The 19,462-nt window shown below is 35.5% G+C and overlaps 1 protein-coding gene across 1 annotated transcript; it reads right to left on the bottom strand.

The window, feature by feature from the left end:
• Positions 1-463: 463 nt before the first annotated feature.
• Positions 464-910, bottom strand: LOC131148141 (uncharacterized). Its single transcript, XM_058097879.1, has one exon. It carries the CDS (start codon positions 908-910, stop codon positions 464-466), a length of 447 nt encoding a protein of 148 aa, XP_057953862.1.
• Between the last annotated feature and the right edge of the window lie 18,552 nt (positions 911-19,462).

Raw genomic sequence — 19,462 nt, 5'->3', positions numbered from 1 at the left:
AACTAACCACATTTCCCACATTTCAATCTATTCCAACATGTAAGTAATTGCATCACCCAAAGTTAAATAAAACTTATTACTTATCTCAACATAAACACGTTACCTATGCCTCTAGTAGTGTCCCCCTTGGTCGGGGTAAGCGTGTAGACACACACTGGGCCGCCTCTGCCGTGAGATACCGGGTTGCTCCTCCGATTTTGATCTAGAGCAGGTGCGTTGTTTGGCAGTCCCTGACACTCCCAGGCTATATGGCCATATCTGCCGTACCTATAGCACACGACACCCCTACCCTGACATTCTCCCTAACGCCTTTGATTGCATCTAGAACAGTGGGGGCGAGAGGAATCCCCCTGTCGTCCTTGATCATTCCTGACCTCTGACCCGCAGTATCTCTGCCTCCCCTCCATGACCCTTGTCTGACATTTGCATGGGGGCTAGGAGACATGGATCGCTTCCTTTGTTCTCACGCCTCTACACCTCTCTGCAAACTCGACTCTGCAACAGAGGCTTTATCCACCAGTTCTATGATATCCTGTATCTGCAAACATGCCATATGCTCATGAATCCTTTGATTTAGGCTCCTTTCAAACCATATCACCTTTTGATATTCATTTGGGACCATGAAAGGTGTAAATAGAGAAAGTTCTAGGAACATACTGCTGAATAGTGAGGCGCCTTGAGTCAAGTTGAAAAATTCCTCCGCCTTTGCATTCTTGGTCGTGGTGGGGAAATATCGGTCGTAGAAGATCTGCTTGAAATGACCCCAGGTCATCGCTATAGGAATTGCTCCCTGCTTTTCTAACAGCTTTACTGCTTGCCACCACCGTTCAACTTCTCTAGTCAACTTGAAGGTGGCGAAAAGAACCTTCTGATCCTCAGTGCAATTCAACACTGCCAATATCTTCCCCATCTCTTACATCCAAGTCTCGGCCATGATTGGGTCTGTGCCACCTGCAAAAGTAGAGGGTTTTAGGCGGGTGAATTGATCAATCGAATAACCTCGATTCACAAGTGGATAGCTCAATCCTTCGAGGTCTTATCTCATCTTTTCCCTGACCTACCGAGCTATTCCTCACAGCAGTCTGGAGGTTTCAATCTCATCCCCGTTGACAGCCCCTGACTTGTTCTCCCCTTTAGCATCCATGCCTTTACATGTGGAATCCATCCTGAAGATAGGACAGAAGCAAATTTAAAATCTCCACATCTTAGCATAACTTCTATAGTTATAAAACAAGAAGTCAGATTAATTAATGTTCAAATTCTCAATTAAACATCCAACATCCTATTAGCAATAATCATCAAATCACAACACTTTAATTATCAAAATTCTCTTTCAGAGGCTTATCCCCATAAATCATCCATCTTAACCTTCGAATTCTACTTCCAAGTTCCAGTCTCTTTGCTTGGAAACATCACCGTCGATGGATTTACCGTGGTTTTCTGAAACCATCGACTGATTCAGAAAATTACAGAAGTCCTTCAAGGGATTTCTGCCTCCAGGCTACAAAATAAAAATCAAAATTTCTATCAATACCTTAATCTACCCGTTCTTATCCTCATCCAACTCAAAACTATACTCATGTATTAATGCTCCTAAAGTCTGTAGAATTTATAACCTAAAGCTCTGATGCCACTTTGTAACGCCCCTAAACCCGCCAAGTGGGGCCTGCAGTGTGATGAGACCAATAACACGTCTCTGATACCATTCACGTAGTAGAACTAATTAAACAACTTCAAATAAAATACCATAGTACTATATACATTTATATAAACCCATAAAGGAGTATAACCAAATTCTCCATATTACATAACTAGAAAAAAAATAAAAATTAAACATAGAACTTTACATATATCTGATCTTTTAACCACTCACAAAACAAAATCCTACCCCGGAGCTTTCTAAGCTCGATCACCTGAAGGACCTGAAAAGAATAATAAATCGTCGAGGTGAGACACCTCTCAGTAAGGAAGAAATAAGCTATAACACTGTGTAGTAGAAGAATTTTAATAAAATATAAAATACTTTCATTTAATAATCAACAACAACCAATAAAATGCATACATACTATAGTCACACAAACAAGCTAATATTTATAGCAAAAGTTCCTAAGGATTGGGGTGATTACCCGCCCATACAAGTAGCACCTCTTTGCTCTGATACCGTTTGTAACCTTATCCTTTTACTTGGGCGCAGCCACAACTGATACTGATCAAGGCACTCACTTCCTAGTAAACCCTCGGGTGGAAAGTGTTACTTTACCATAAATATTCATGCAATTAAATTTACACACATCCAATGCTAATCATTTCACAGAGATCCATGTATACACGCATATCACAACCCATCCACACAGGATACACACACACACACTTCATTCACGCCCACATAAGGTCAATATCCACATAGGAACTACAATCCACATAAGACTCACATCCACACATGAATACTGTCTACACAAGACTCACAACCACACAGGTTACTACACAAGCTTCCCAACCACACAGGTTACAAATCCACACACACAACCCCGTTCATAGTAAATCGGTAAAACAAACTCCTCATTCCACTACCAATGTTTTACCCCCTTAATATAAATGTCCATATAACGACCTCCTTATACCACTGCCAACGTTATATGGCAATTTATATCAAGTACGATATAATGACCTCCTCATACCACTGTCAACGCTATATCGTAATTTACATGAACCATAGAACAATACACATCCAATTCATGTAAACACATCAATGCATTCAAGTTCACAGTATTTATTCGTCCAAACTGCATTACAACCAATCAGAATTTGCAACCCAAAAAGTACTCACAAGCGAACAATAATCGTAATAAAGCAGTACTCGCAATCATTTAATTATGAAAGTTATTTTCATGTCACATGGTTTTTCCCAAACATGATATATAATCAAAATAATTTTTGATCTAAATTCCTAAACCATTCAGAAAATTATACACATGTATATAGAATTGTATATTCGAATTTAACTGGTTTAAAATTAATAAAAAAACTGTTATAACGTATTCCCCTTACCTGCTCCTCGAGATTTTGCATAAACCAAACGGAAAACAAGACCTTGTAGTCCAAAAATCCCAATCAAATCAGTTCAATTTCAAAATACCTAATATTCTAATATTTCCAAGTCCAGGCCGTCACATGGCTAATAAACCTTAAAATAACACCCTTACCCTAGTTTCCTGTACCACGCCTGCAGGGTTCCCAAAACTGTGCCGGTGGTGCTCACCCAAATCTTGTATTCCATAATCCCTAACTTACTTAGTTCAACCCCATAATAATAACTATATTAATTTCTTCTACGTCCACACGCTCCAACATTAACTAATTAAACTCTTAAAAAAAATAACTGTCATATCCCCAGTTCAATCAACTCATTCCTAGATAAATAATATCATTCACATTTCCAAGGCCCATAAACTCTAAATAAATAATTAAACTCCCAAAACAACAAATTCACCTAATTCCCAAAACCTCACCTGAGCCTTGGAGCTATGCCTACGACGACCTTATGAAAATCCACTCCGATTAACTTGTAGAGAATTATCCCTAGATCCTTATGGTGGTGTTTGATCGTCGATTTGGCTTACGGATGAAAGAGAAATTTGGAGAGAGAGTGGGAGAGCATAAGGAGAGAGAAAGAGATGGCCTGGCGTGGAGCTCTTTGGACTCCCTAAATTGAAATTGAATCTTAGATTCAATACGAAGCTTTAGATTGAAATGTACATATATATACACTTTAACCATTAAAAGAATATTATACTGCATCCACTAACTTAATCATAATAAATTTATATTCCATCCACTAACTTAAAAAAATAATATTATATTCCATCCACTAACTTAATCTAATAATATTATTTTATTTTATTTCTTTTTATTTTTCGGGTCACTACATGTAGCATTGACCTGGGGATGTTTTAAGGAGATCTTTTTCAACCGCTACTTCTTGCCTCTATTAGGGATGCTAAGATGGAGGAATTTCTGAATCTGACCTAGTGTCAGCTGACAGCGCCACAATATGCTGCTAAGTTCATGGAACTTTCCTGTTTCACCCCATTTATAATCTCAGATGAGTTCAAAAAGGCATAGAGGTTTGAGAGAGGGCTGAGATAGGAGATATATGAGCAGGTGACAGTTTTACAGGTACGAGATTTTTCAAAGCTGGTGGATAAAGCCACCGTAGTAGAGGCAAGTTGACAGAGGGGCATAGAAGAACAGAGTCAGGGGAAGAGGCCCGCGCTTCCTGGTTTTTAGGCAGGTACCAGTCAGGGTTCGTGGAGGGGAGATAAAAACAATGGGGAGCAGAGACAGGGGATGAGGGTTTGAGTGTACCCTACTTTTCCTAAATGTAACAAGAAGCATGATGGGGAATGTCAAGTCGGAAAGAATGTCTGCTATCAGTGCGGTAGACCAGGCCATATGGCACGAGATTGTCGTGCGTAGCACAGGAAGGCGCCTGCTCCTAGATAGTTTCGGGGAAATAATCAGGTACTATTTTTCATATTTTCAAGTAAAGTTGTGTTATTTGATTTAGGAGCTATTTATTATTTTATATTTCTGGATATATCAAATTGTGAAGGGTAGAAACTCAGTTGTTAGATGCCAAAATATTTGTAGTCACACCAATAGGGATGATAGTGATATATAGAAAAGTGGTTAGAGATTGTCTAATGGTTGTTTAGGGGAAATGTTATTAGCCAACCTAATAGTGTTTGACATGTATGAATTTGATGTCATTTTGGGGATGGACTGGTTAGTTTTCAACTATGCCAGTGTTGATTGTCATAAGAAAGAGGTAGAGTTCAAACCTCTTGGGGAGCGGGAATATAGGTTTGTTGGTTCATGTGCACGCTCTTCACCACATATATAACAACTATACAGGCAAAGAGGCTACTGCTGGAGGGATGCCAAGGATACCTAGCTTGTGTGAAGGAAGCACCCAAGGGAGAATTAAAGTTAGAAGTTATTCCAATTGTGGGGGAATTCTTTGGTGTATTCCCAGAGGATCTACCAGGGTTGCCACTGGGCACTGCATAGGCAAAACGCCATATGGGTAGTCGTAGACAGTTTGACAAAGGCTGTTCATTTTCTTCCAGTCAGGGCTAACTACTCAATAAGTAGATTGATAGAGTTATATATCCAAGAGATAGTTAGACTTTATGGAGTACCTGTGTCCTCTATTTTAGATTAGGACCCATGGTTCACATTTTAATTTTGGAAAAGCTTACAGAGAGCCTTGAGATCCCAGCTGACTTTTAGCATGTCATTTCACCCCTAAACCGATGGACAAACAGAGAGAACCATCCAAATATTAAAAGATATGCTGTAAGCTTGTGTGTTAGATTTTGGGGGTAGCTGGATTCAGTACTTACCCCTGGTGGAGTTTGCTTATAAGAATAGCTATCAGACCAATATTGAAATGGCACCGTATGAAGCATTATACGGTTGGAGGTGCCAAACTCCACTATATTGGGATGAAGTTGGTGAAAGGCAGATTTTAGGGTCGGAGATTGTACAATGGACTTCTGAGAAACTCAGGCTTATTTAGGAAAGAGTTAAAATAATTCAGAGTCGACAGAAGCTGGAGTTTTGTGTAGGAGATAATGTATTCCTCAGAGTTGTTCTTATGAAAGGAGTTATGATATTTGGAAAGAAGGGTAAGTTAAGCTCTAGGCATATTAGGCCATTCGAAATACTGGAAAGAGTTGGTCCAATTGCCTATGGGCTGGCGCTACCCCCAACGTTATCTAGAATCCACGATGTATTTCATGTGCCCATATTGAAGAAATATGTCCTGGATCCGTCACACGTAATAAGTTATGAGGTACTGAAGCTCAGGGATACTTTATCTTATGATGAAGTGCTAGTTTAGATCTTAGACCAGAAAGAGCAGGAATTGCGTACTAAGAAAATCCCATTGGTAAAGGTATTCTGGTGTCATCACGCAGTTGAAGAAGCATTATAGGAACTAGAGAAGGAAATGTGCCAGAAGTACCCACTTTAGTTTAGCGGGGCTCGAAGCTAGACAGATAATGTAATAAGTGATTGTTGGCAAATTTCAAGAACGAAATTTTTATAAGGAGGGGAGAATGTAACGCCCCAGAAAATGATATGCTTGGGAGTGTAAAAAAACTGCATGGATTAATTAATTAGATATTATTAAATCAAATTTATTAAATGAATAATATAATGGATATATATATATATATCTAATGTTATATAATATATATATATATATATATATACAATAGGAACATTTCAATTGGAATTGAAATGTCCAGAGACTTCATTTTCTCTCCCCCCACACGACAAGCTCTCTCAACTTTCTCTCTCCTCATGCCCTCACTCTCTCTCTCTCTTTGATTTCTTCCCAATTCTCAGCCGAATCGACGATCAGACACCACCACGAGATTTCGAGTTTGAACCTGAGCAAGTTAATCGGAGCAGACTTTAGGTTTGAACTTCCTAGGCACCACTCCTACGATAAGGTAAAGAGAATAGATTATGTCAGATATATCTTAAAATATTCCCGATTAAATATGAATATATGAATTTAATTATATTTATGTAATTTAAATATATGCCTGAATTTGGGGATATTTTGGAATTAGATTAAACTGTGGGGATTTGATCATATTAGTGTTGAGAAGTGGATCATACTCGCGTTTTTTTTTTTTTTTTTTTTTTTAAATTAACTGATTAACGGGAGCATGTGAGCCTAGGGATATTAAGATAGTAATTATTTCGGGATTTAGCTGATAAAGCTAAAATATATGGTTATAGGGTTTTGTGTGAACGCCGCATACATTGTTTTAGGATCCCTGCTGGTATTTCTTTAGGAGATAGGAAAGGGGAATTAATTATGTCCGTTATTTTAGAAATTCAACCTGTTGAATCATCATATATAATTACTGGAATATTGTATGTGGTTTTCTGAGTAATTTTATGGGTATAAAAATTATGGTTATATATTATTTTTTTCAGCAAAACCTTTATTTTTCTTGGGTAATTATTATATTAAGAATTATTACTCAAATTGTGTGGCATGAGAAATGACTATACGATTACAATTAGAATATTTTATGACGATATACAACAAATTATGATTTTGTACAAAGATCAGAAAATGTTATGTACATGATATTATACTGATTTCAAAATTTTATGAATATGATGAAAATATAATATGGCATATTTACACAGAAATATGATATGACAGAGTTATGATATGATATACCGATTTTGTACCGAAACAGCTATGATATGACCATTTTTATTATATCGATTATGATATGACAGAAATGATATGATAATGAAATATGATTTATACAGACTTATGAAATGATGATTATGGGATATGGTTACATGAACATTTATGTTATATAAAGTGTACTATATGATACAAGAACCCTGATGGATTAAGTAAGTATAGAGCATGATATCGTAGCTAGCTAGCCAGATCAGATAGTGCAACCCTCTGCGTGCCGACCCAAGAAGTGTTGCGGCGAGTAGGACAGGTGAACCAGGTTAGGTATTTAGCTGACAGTGCAGCCACACTATTCAAAAAGTGTTGGGTCGGAGGTCGATTAGCCATGAGTGTTGCGGTGAGTAGGCTACCCACCGTGTGCCAACCCAAGAAGTGTTGCAGTGAGTAGGATGGGCGGACCAGATTGGGTGGGCAATTGTGCATAGTTATGTTATGTTTGACTTAACCTAGTAGGCCATCCATGGTTAAGTCCATCCCTCGGGCTGCACATCCCGATTATGCGGGGTTAATTCATGATAGTATGCCAGTACCATTAGGGAAAGAAAGAAAAGAAATTATGTTATGAATATATTTATGCAGATTTATGAAAATAGGTTTATTTATTAAGTTAAAGTAGTTTGAGTAGAAGATAAATATATTTTCAATTATAGGTGAGAGTTACAGTTTAAATGTAGTTTCTTTACAACTAAATTAATGGTTATATATATATATATATATATATATATATATATATATTTTACTCATGCTAAGAGCTCATTTGCCACATACTGATAATAATTTATTCCTTCTTACTAAGAGGTGTCTCACCCTAATTATATTTTAACATTTCAGGGAATACCAGAAATCAAGTTTAGGAGGTTTCGGGGTGAGTCTAAATAGTGTTTGGTTTTGAAGTAAGTATTGGTAAGATGCATGTATATAGTTATGTCTTGGTTTACTATGAGTTGTATAACATTTTGAGGATATATGTATGTAATTATGGTGATCTTAGAACTCTGGTATTGTATCTGGGATAGTATGTGTATGATTCCGCTGCATGGTAACAAGTCAGTCTGGTACAACTTTGGGTCCGAGATATTATAGTTGGTATCAGAGTTTTATATGCAGGAAATATATATATAGCAGAATTTTCAAGTTGTTACACTATGATGAAGTGCTGATTCAGATATTAGATCGGAAGGAACAAGAACTCCGTACTAAAAAGATTATGTTAGTGAAAGTGCTCTGGCGTAACCACACAGTGGGGGAAGCTTCATGGGAACTAGAGGAAATACGTCAGAGGTACCTGCAACTATTCAACGAGACCCAACGCTAAGCAGGTAAGTGAAGCTATTCAGGCAAGAATTTGATTGTGAATATATTTTGTTTTTGATGCAGGTTGTCTAATTAGGTTCAAGTAATTGTAAATCTATAGTTTTCGAGTTGTGTGTTTTAAGTAGTTTTGGGAGAATTTTATTTGACCACTTGTAATCTCCAAAGGACTATTATTGTAACCACGATATTCTTTTGCCATAAGTGAGGGTTATTAATAAATTTGGGATGGGGCCGTTATGTGGGTGGCTTCCAGCTTTTTCTAGAGTCGGGTGATTGGTTCAGTAATTCCAAGAGAGATGACAAGTACGAGTTAACAAATTTCAAGAACAAAATTTTTATAAGAAGGAGAGGATGTAGAGACCCAGAAAAATAACAATAGTAGTAATAACACGAAAAGGGAAATTTGGTTTGGTACAACACCAAACCGTTGACAGTTTTGTAGGACTCAAGAAAACCGTTGATGGTTTTAGTCAAAAGATTTGGTTTAAGATCAAACCGTCAATGGTTTTGGAAATCTCAGGAAAATCGTCGACGGTTTCGTCCCGAGAGGAAAGCCTATAAATAGAAACTCTTATATTTTATTTCATTATAACTCATTTCTCTCCTCTCTCACCATCTCTCTCTGCTAGGGTTTCCTCCCCCGTGCATCTCTTTTTATCCTAAGGTCTCCCAAGGCTCCGACTAGCCCTACAATCTATTACTTCTTCCTCCTTGGCTTACCGGCGGCCTTCTCCTCGTTGTAGTTAGGAACTTGGGATTTGTTCTAGGGAGCGTGCTAGGTTTTTTTTTTAGGATTGGGTAAGGGGAATAAATTATGTCACTTTGTTTTCTAAATTGAACCGATTGAATTGAGAATACGGATACCAAAATACTATTTATGATTTTTTGAATTATGTAGGCATATGGAAACGATGGGTTTTGGTTATTATATATATATTAGGGGAAAACCAAAGTGAGTAGGGTTGATCGTCTCCTTTTTCTTATTAAATTGGTATTTTGAGTTGAATAAAATTATGGAGATGGTCAAACCTAGTTTTCAACGAAAATATATTTTTCCTAGGAAATTTAGTATATTATTATTTATCAATCAAAAATCGTGTGACATGTGATTTATCTATATTTACTGCATAATTGAATTTGAGTATTTTGTGGTATTATACAATGAAAAATGTGATTTGTACTCATTCATGAAAATACTGGAAATGTGGTGAAAATTGTGAGATTTGATATGATGGTTGAATGTCGGGTTTAATATAACGGCTGAATGCCAGGTTTGAAATGACGGTTGAATGTCGGGTTTGATATGATGACTAAATGCCAGGTTTGATATGATGACTGAATGCGGGGTTTTGATTTAACAGATTTTATACTGAATTACGAAATGAGATTATATTACAATTTTCATTATGTAAATTGCATTATATGGTTTAAGAACCCTGAGGACCAGATGTGATGAGAGTACGATACCATTGCTAGTGAATGAGTTAGTGAGATGTGTAGGCCTTTAGACAGTCGATTTGGCCGCGAAGAATTGTTGTACTCCTTTAGAGTTCGGACCAGACAGGGTAGGCAAATTGGACTAATAGACGAGATTTTTTGACTTAACTTGGTGGTAGGCTACCATGACTAAGTCCAGTCTTCGGAATGCACAACCCGATCATGGGGGTTTACACATGATGATGTTGTTTTTCCAAAAATGGGTTTCTTCTACGCATATATATGAATTTATGTAAATGATATTATTTACTGAGTTGATTATACTATGAAGAAAATGTGCATTTCCAACTGTATGAGTGTGAGTTATATTATACAAATGCTATATTTGTCAGCTAAAGTAAATTAAAGAATGTGCCTAATTTCATTAAAACTTATGTTAGCCACACACTGATAATAATTTATTCCGCCTTACTGAGAAGTATCTCACCCCAGTAAATATATCGACTTTTTAGGGCCTACAAGAAATCGAGTCGAGGAGATCTAGGGCGGGACCTAGACAAGCTAGCTGAGAGTGAGTGTCAGTAGAACACTATTTTGTTTATATCTAGTTGTTTTTGGTCTTTCTGGGTTGTAATATGTTTTGGAGAGATATTGATACAAAGGTTGAGAGTTAGCACTTTGGTATGCATGGTAGTAGAAGAATATTTTGCTTTCGTTGTTTGGTTGGTTAAATTAATTATGGGATGGTATTACCTTGGACCCCACTTTGTCCGTGAATGTTGCATGTATGGTATTAGAGGTATTATATGTTGGAATTGGTGTATTCCCAAAAGGGGAGTGAATTGGAAATTTAAACTTTCTCCTAGGTCAATTCAGATTCCTCAAATAGTATTGCATAAACCTAGGATTTTTCTATATAATCATAAACCCAATCAAATATTTAAACAATTAAGCACAAACATTCAAGTGCTGAAATTTAAAGTGCGAAAATTAAAAGTAGGCAAGAGAAATGTTATTGGGGTTTAGCCAATACTGCCTACGTACCCGCCTCAACTCGCAAGCTTGAAGATTACCACTATTGCACACTTAACAGGTGAAACGACACCGTTTACAACATCTTATCAGGATGGTGCACCTAGTTCTCTTAACCGGGTCTGAACCAGCTCGAAAATTTCCACAGGACAAGTCTCCTTCTTCTGACCACACGTCGGGAAACAACAGATAATCAAATATTGTGTACAAAGAAATGCTTCTAATATAAGAAGATATGTACCACTATGCGCACAATTAATTAATGCACTCACGTATGATAGAATATTAAGTTCAAGTGAGATTTCGTTAACCAATATGTTAACTCTCAATAGTATGTGTGTCAATATGTGTATGTGAGAGTGAGACCTTTGATTTCAAGATAATGTATTTGCAATGTGAATATTCAAAGAATCTTTAGAACCCTAAGCAAACATCCCAAGAAATATTTTTCAAATATCAAGCACAATGGATATTAGGGTTTAAGCTTGCTAAAAAGGATTTTTTCGAAACACAAAGCAAGCTTATGAAACTTGCAATAAGGGTGCAAGTTCTTAAGCCAATGAAGAGTTTTTCCCAATCTAATATTTATAAGTAAAATACCATAGGAAAAACATTAAGCTACTCTTCAAAATCAACAATCAACAAATTCAAGTATGGGAGAGTTGTTAGCTTGCAAAGAGAATAAATGAATACCCACAAAAATAATCTCTCTCAAAGATATGTAATTTAAATGAATATGAGAAGAAGATTTTGCAATATGCTTTGTAAAAAGTGGGTGTATAAAAGATTTAGCACAATAAATTTTCAGAGAAAAATTTTGCTAATCTATATGCTAATCACTTGCTAATTATAAAAAATTAGGGGGTATATATAGAGTTGGACAAAAATATACCTATTGGGGACATCAAGGGTATTTTGAAAATTGTTTAATTGAGTTTAATAAAAATTAACCCTGATTTACTATAGTAAAAATTTGCCAACCCAAGAGGTTTGGGTCGACCATATTATTGAGCTCAGTCGACCGTGACCATTTTGAACTAGAGACATGGTCGATCGTATCAAGGCGATTTCGAACCCTTTGAGGTTCAGTCGACCGAGGCAGGTTCAGTTGACCATTTTCTAAGGTTCGGTCCACCAAATCAGTTTTGAACCAATGGTTCGATCAACCAGGTTGTTGGGAGTCACCCATGTGTCAGTTTTGTCGATTGTACGTGTCAAGTTCATTTTGTGATGGTCGACCGAGCAAAGTCAAAGTGTTGAGTTCAGTTCGGTCGACTGAAGCCTTTATATAGGTTTGAGTTCGGTCGATCGAGACGACTAAAAATATGCATTTAACTCATATTTTGGTCTCTGTGCTTCATCAACCTAGTGTGACTAAGCATAAGGCATTTTGGGTTATTTGGGTGATGATTCCTATGGTCATTTTAAGGCCTCTTGAGAGTTAACGCCAAAATCCCGATGTCGGTCGGCCGAAGGAGATACCCAAGGTCAAACTATGGTCTTGAGCATTTAATTCTTATCATGCATGATATGCAAATATTACAGACCCAAAATATAAAACAAAATGTATTTTACAATAAGAACAAATGTCTTCAATCTTCTTGCTCACGTGTCTTCATGGAATGCGCCAGATACATAAGATCTTGGAGTTTCTTCTGGCTTCAAAGTCCCTTGATCTTATGTGTGTTGAAATTTAGACCTGTTCACATACTTAAACACATATAAGATACTGGTACTTTGTCAGCATCAAAGTAGAGATCAGACTCAAAAAGTCAACAATCTCCCCCTGTTTGATGATGACAAACACCCATGAGTAAAATGGGTTATGCCTGAAAAGACTCCCCCTAAGAATATGCATATTTACAGATAAACAGTATTGCTCAAGCATAATCGTGAAAGAAGACATGTCGAAAGAAACCTCGCATTTCATTTTAACATTAAAACATAGGCACACATGCATTTTTCTCAACAAACCTCTCCCCCTTTTGGAACCAGCAAAAGGGTTAAGTTAAGTAAAGATATTTGGTCATTTTAAAAGAAACCTTAGCTTAAAAGCAATGACACTCCCCAAGAAAAAAACATTTCCCCTTTGTAACGATTAAGCTCAGAAAATTTTCCCTTTTTATCAAATAGCATTTAGGCACATAAGCAAGAAACAAAAATATATTTAACGTAAAACCATTTCTTGCTGGAGAAAATTATAAATATGTATATATAAATATATATCCCCCTTATGATATTATCAAGAAATACTGGGGGTGTGGATGCTTGCAAAAAAAATTTTAATTTTAAAGCAAGCAAGCAATTGTCATTCTAATTTAGCATTTAAGTACAATTTCATAATATAACCAGAATAAGACAACCATATAGATTGTAAAAAAAAAAAAAAAATTTAAGAATCACATGCAAGATCATATGGCAAATTCAAAGACTATGTTGCAAGTATTATACTTAAGGTATTCAATAAAAACATAACAATCAAGCACATGCCACAATACGTTTCAATGCACATCTAGGCTTAAGAATACTGGTGAGCACAAACAAGATAGAAAGTTTATTTCAAGAGATCCCCCTATTGATTTGAAATCTAGCTTAGATCAAGTAAACCACTTATACTAGTTAGAGATTTATTTCATTATGCCTAGTAGTATAAGCAACTATTTTGCATTCCTTAAACCAACTATATTTATCCTTTTCAGTATAGTTGTCCCTATAGACCAAGGATGCATCAGAGAGTATATATTAAGGCATACAATAATGTCCATAACCAAGAACAATCCATATCAAGTTATGAACCTTTAAGAGCTGGATATGATGTTCATGATTCTCTCAAGAGTCTTAATATTTCAAAAAGCTTAGTGATACACGTGAGTTCTTTAAGTTCTTTCTATAGGGAAGGTGCTTAGCTCTCTACACATTTGATGATTATGCTAGGACGAAGTTTAATATTCAATTAGTTTTCACTCATCCTTTAAAAAAATATGTTAACATTTATTTTATCATAATCATCCTTGTACATGGTTTTAATTTGGGAAAAGTTTAATAAAATTTCAGCAGTATGTCATCTGTAAATTGGACATTTTCCTATAAAATTTGTACATAATAATTGGTTGTTTTCATCAAAATAGATCATACAAAGCACGCAACAACCTAAATTCCACTACTAGCATGCAGTTCACATCCACTGCATCCGCCATGCAAGAGACATTCTAAACTAAACATGCAATCAAGTAGTAATTATCAATTCATAAATAATAATCTATCCATCAAAGAATATAAACACTAAAGAGCAGTGGACGGATTTGAGTTCATGCAGTGTTGTTATTTATTAAGGCATATGGACATGGATGTTATGAGATAACGAGAGCATTTGATCTAAGAATTATGAAGATGATGCTCCCCTTGAGTTATGCACTTATCCATTTATGCCTTTTGCTTTTTCAGGTTCTTTAGCCAAGAGTTTTAAGATTTTCAATGATTTAAGTTTGGCTTTGAGTTCTTAGGCTTATTGGAACAATAAATATCTATTTGAGTGTTTTAAGCTTATATTTGCCTCTTTTCTTATGATTTTCAGTACGTGAGAGGCCGAAGTCCAAATGAATTTTCATTTTTAAAATTCATGCATAGGTTTCTCAGTCATTTGCATTTCCATATATATTTCAACCTATAGCAATTATATAAGCCATTTAACTTAGTTCACAAAGATGGAGCTCTAAATTATTTGATTTAAAGTTTGAGAGTTTGAGAAGAGAATTTGAATAAATACTCTTAAATATTTAAATCACTATTGAGTTCAGAAGAGTATTCCGAAGTGAGCACATGTGGACAATGTTCAAAATATTTTCATGCTAGCGAATATGTCCAGGCTTGGGCAAAGAGCATAGAGGGGAATAAGATTTTGACTATAGCTCTTTGGAGAAAGGGATGTTTCCTTTAAAGATGATTACACTTTAGAGCAAGGATATGGACCGATGGATAGGTATAATCTTTACCAGATATGATCATGGTTTGGTAAAGAGTCCTATGGATGGGATGGTGAACTTATAGAGGATTTTTATATTTTAAGCTCAAGGAATATTTTTATTTACTTAGATGAGGAGCTTGATTTTCTTAGTGGATGCCTCTAATTTTGATTACAAGGAGGATGTATTTTAATTTGCACTTGTATAATAGGCATTTATGATCATTAGTGCTTAACCCTGGAGTGATGACTGAATTTTGATCAAGGCTTTTATGACAAACAAGTGAGTTTAGGATTAAATAATATATACAGTAAGATGGATCCCCCAAACCGCAAACTTGTGTGATGGACAAAATGTGCTTAACTTAAGATATCCCTATTTAGATATTGGTTAAGCATTAAGAATTAATCACCTAGCAAAGATGTAGTGTCCATTTGGAAGTGGATGTGAATATTAAGTTTTTACATTTTAAACCCAAACCACTTCCTAAGCCTTTTAGTCACCACTAACCCTAACCCCAAGAACTAAGGAAGAATTTAGAAACATTTATTTAATCCCTAGAGAGATTCAATATTCCTTAGGTCCTATGAGATTTGCCATCATGATTACCCACTTCATTTTCCTATCTAAGCCTTGGACACTTCTAAGTAAACAATTAAGCCATACGTGCCACAATGTTTTGAAAAATAAGCAGGTATTAAATATATATGTATATAAGGGATTATGCTTATTTATTTATTTTTTACCTGATGAGGCATGATTGTGAGTTTGATAGACAGAGCATAAAACTTTTTTGAAAATATTTTCATTTTAACTACGAAGGGTTTGTTATGATTACTCTTTTCATTTATTTCTTCCTATAAGCGGATGATCTTCAAAATCTTCTCAATATTTTTCTTTTCAAGAATAGTCTGATAATCTTTTAACTCATTTAATTGCTTTGCTATCCTTTTATTCTCATTTTTCATAAATGATTTCTGCTTAGATAACTTGATTAGAAATTTATTAATTTTCAATAAAGTCTTTTCTAGTTTTTCATACGACAACATGCTTTCATTATTCAATTCAACACATGATTCATCAAAAGAATTAACACAATAATTTTCACATGAATCATTGCATGCAACAACAACAGTATTTTCACAAAGTTCAATAGATGATTCACCAGATGATATTTTGCAACAATCAACATAAGAATCATCAACTGCATAACAAAGTGAAACAGAAGGTGAATCATATACCTCATCATTGATTACTAGCTTATGATTCGCCACTACCTGATCATTTGAACTTGGTGCTTCTGGAGTGGCGATCTCCCTCTCCTGGGTCACTCCATATCTCCTTTCCAACTCAACCCAGATCTCCTTCGCATTTGTACATGCTTTAATCTCAAGCAAAATATTAGAATCTAAATCGCAATACAGTAAATCCATAGCATGTGAATTTGCATGCATCAAAGTAATATCATTTTCATTTATAGGCATACAAATTCCTTTATCAATCACCTGGCAAGTCCGTCAATCCATTGCTTTAATAAATATGCTCATTCTAAATTTCCAGGAATTGTAATCAACACCACAAAACACTGGAAAGCTGAAAGATGATCGTCCCTCGATGAATGGGGATACACCAATGTGAGTCATCTTGATCTTTAGAAAAAACATTTAAGTCAATGTCACAAGGCTCTAATACCAATTGTTGGAATTGGTGTATTTCCAAGAGGTGAGTGAATTGAAAATTTAAACTTTTTCCTAGGTCAATTCAGATTCCTATAACAGTATTGCACAAACCTAGGGTCTTTCTATACAATCATAAACCCAATCAAATATTTAAATAATTAAACGCAACCATTCAAGTGTTAAATTTAAAGTGCAAAAATTAAAAGTAGGCACAAGAAATGTTATCGGGGTTCGGCCAATACTGCCTACGTCCCCACCTCAGCTGACAAGCATGAGAATTATCACTATTGCTCACTTAATGGGTGGAGCGGTACTGTTTACAACACCTTACCAGGATGGTGCACCTAATTCTCTTAACCGGGTTTGAACCAGTTTAGGACTTTTCACAGAGTAAGTCTCCATCTTCCAACCACACATCGAGAAACAATTGATAATCAAATATTGTGTACAAAGAAATGCTTCTAATACAAGCAGATATGTACCACTATGCGCACAAATCAATTAATGCACTCATATGATAGGATATTAAGCTCAAATGAGATTTCATTAACCAATGTGTTAACTCTCAACAGTCTGTGTGTAAATATGTGTATGTGAGAGTGAGACCTTTGATTTCAAGATAATGTATTTGCAATGTAAATATTCAAAGCATCTCTAGAACCCTAAGCAAACATCCCAAGAAACATTTTTCAAATATCAAGTACAATGGATATTAGGGTTTAAGCTTGCTAAACAGGATTTTATGAAACTTGCAATAAGGATGCAAGTTCTTAAGCCAATAAAGAGTTTTTCCCAATCTAATATTTATAAGTAAAATACCATGGGAAAAACTTTAAGCTACTCTTCAAAATCAACAATCAACAAATACAAGTGTGGGAGAGTTGTTAGCTTGCAAAGAGAATAAATGAATACCCACAAAAATAATCTCTCTCCAAGATATGTAATTTAAATGAGTATGATAAGGAGATTTTGCAATATGCTTTGTAAAAAGTGAGAGTATAAAAGATTTAGCACAATAAAGTTCCATAGAAAAATTTTTCTAATCTATATGCTAATCACTTGCTAATTATAAAAAATGAGGGGTATATATAGAGTTGGACAAAAATATAACCACTGGGGACATCAAGGGTATTTTTTAAATTGTTTAATTGAGTTTAATGAAAATTAATCTTGATTTACTGCGATAAAAATTTGCCAACCCGAGAGGTTTTGGTCAATCATATTTGAAGTTCGATCGACCATATTATTGAGTTCGGTCGACTGTGACCTGTTTGAACTGGAGATATGGTTGACCGTGTCAAGGCGATTTCAAACCCTTTGAGGTTCAGTAAACCAAGGCAGGTTCGGTTGACCATTTTCTAAGGTTTGGTTGACCAAGTCAATTTTGAACTAATAGTTTGGTCGACCACGTTGTTGGGAGTCACCTACGTGTCAGTTCGGTCGACTGTAAGTGTCAAGTTCATTTTGTGATGGTCGATCGAGCAAAGTCAAAGTGTTGACTTCGGTACGGTCGACCGAACCCTTTATATAGCTTTGGGTCCGGTCGATCGAGAGCACTAAAAATATGCATTTAAGTCCTTTTTTGGTCTTTGTGCTTCATCAACCCAGTGTGACTAAGCATAAGGCATTTTGGGTTATGTGGGTGATGATTCCTATGGTCAATCTAAGGCCTCTTGAGAGTTAACCCCAAAAATTCGACGTCGGTCTACCAAAAGTGATCCCTAAGGTTAAACTATGGTCTTGGGCATTTAATTCTTATCATGTATGATATGCAAATATTACATACCCAAAATATAAAACAAAATGCATTTTACAATAGGAATAAATGTTTTCAATCTTCTTACTTGTGTGTCCTCATGGAATGCATCAGATATATATGATCTTGGAGTTTTTTCTGACTTCTAAGTCCCTTGATCTTATGTGTTGAAATTTAGACCTGTTCACGTACTTAAACACACATAAGATATTGGTGCTTTGTCAGCATCAAAACAGAGATTAGACTCAAAAAGTCAACATTATATCATGATGTCATTTTTATGTTTATTACGGAATATTTTTGGGGGCGTTACAACTCCCGGGATTTTGAAATTTTTATACAATTTTCTAAGTATGAAAAATAATATTCCTAGAGGTTTTGAGTTTATTTGGGGATGAAAAATTTGTGAAAATGAGTTTTCAAAGTCAAAAATATTTTTCATATTTTCCTATGATTTTTCCTGAATTTTTATGTGATTTTCCAAATATAAGAGCAATTTTGATCTCAGAAATATGATTTGTGATTTTTTTTTATTTTAAATTGAAATAACACAAAGACAATTAAGCAAAAAATGAATAAAAATCAAGTCAAAATTATTTTTAGACTTTTCTTCTAAATTTTTGTCATTTTTCTAACATTTTTTTAATGATTTTTGTGGATTTTTTTTTTTAATTTGGAAAGTATTAAAGTAATAATATTATGAAATGAACCGGCTCAGTTGCGGTTCAGAGGACCCCACCGGTTTGGGGAGAAAATCGGTAAAAGGGGAAGGGTCAACCCATTTAAGGTCTGGTCAAAATCATCTAGCCAACACGCATTGCCTTCCGCATGGGTTGTGTGTTTTCAAGTGTGTGTTTAAATAGAGTGTGTGTGTAGGTGTGTATTAAAGTGTGTGTAGGAGAGTGTGCGTAGTGCCGTGTGTGGTGTATGGTGTGTGTGGGTGCATAGCATATACATGTACGAATGATGCATGATGCATGTA

The sequence above is a fragment of the Malania oleifera genome, chromosome 2 (assembly GCF_029873635.1).
Source record: "Malania oleifera isolate guangnan ecotype guangnan chromosome 2, ASM2987363v1, whole genome shotgun sequence".
NCBI classification, from domain to species: domain Eukaryota; kingdom Viridiplantae; phylum Streptophyta; class Magnoliopsida; order Santalales; family Ximeniaceae; genus Malania; species Malania oleifera.
Note: the sequence above shows the minus strand (reverse complement) of the source record. Positions and strands in the feature narration are given on the sequence as shown.

Coding starts and splice junctions, on each gene's coding strand:
- LOC131148141 (XM_058097879.1), bottom strand. CDS start 910: ATGGGGAAGATATTGGCAGTGTTGAATTGCACTGAGGATCAGAAGGTT.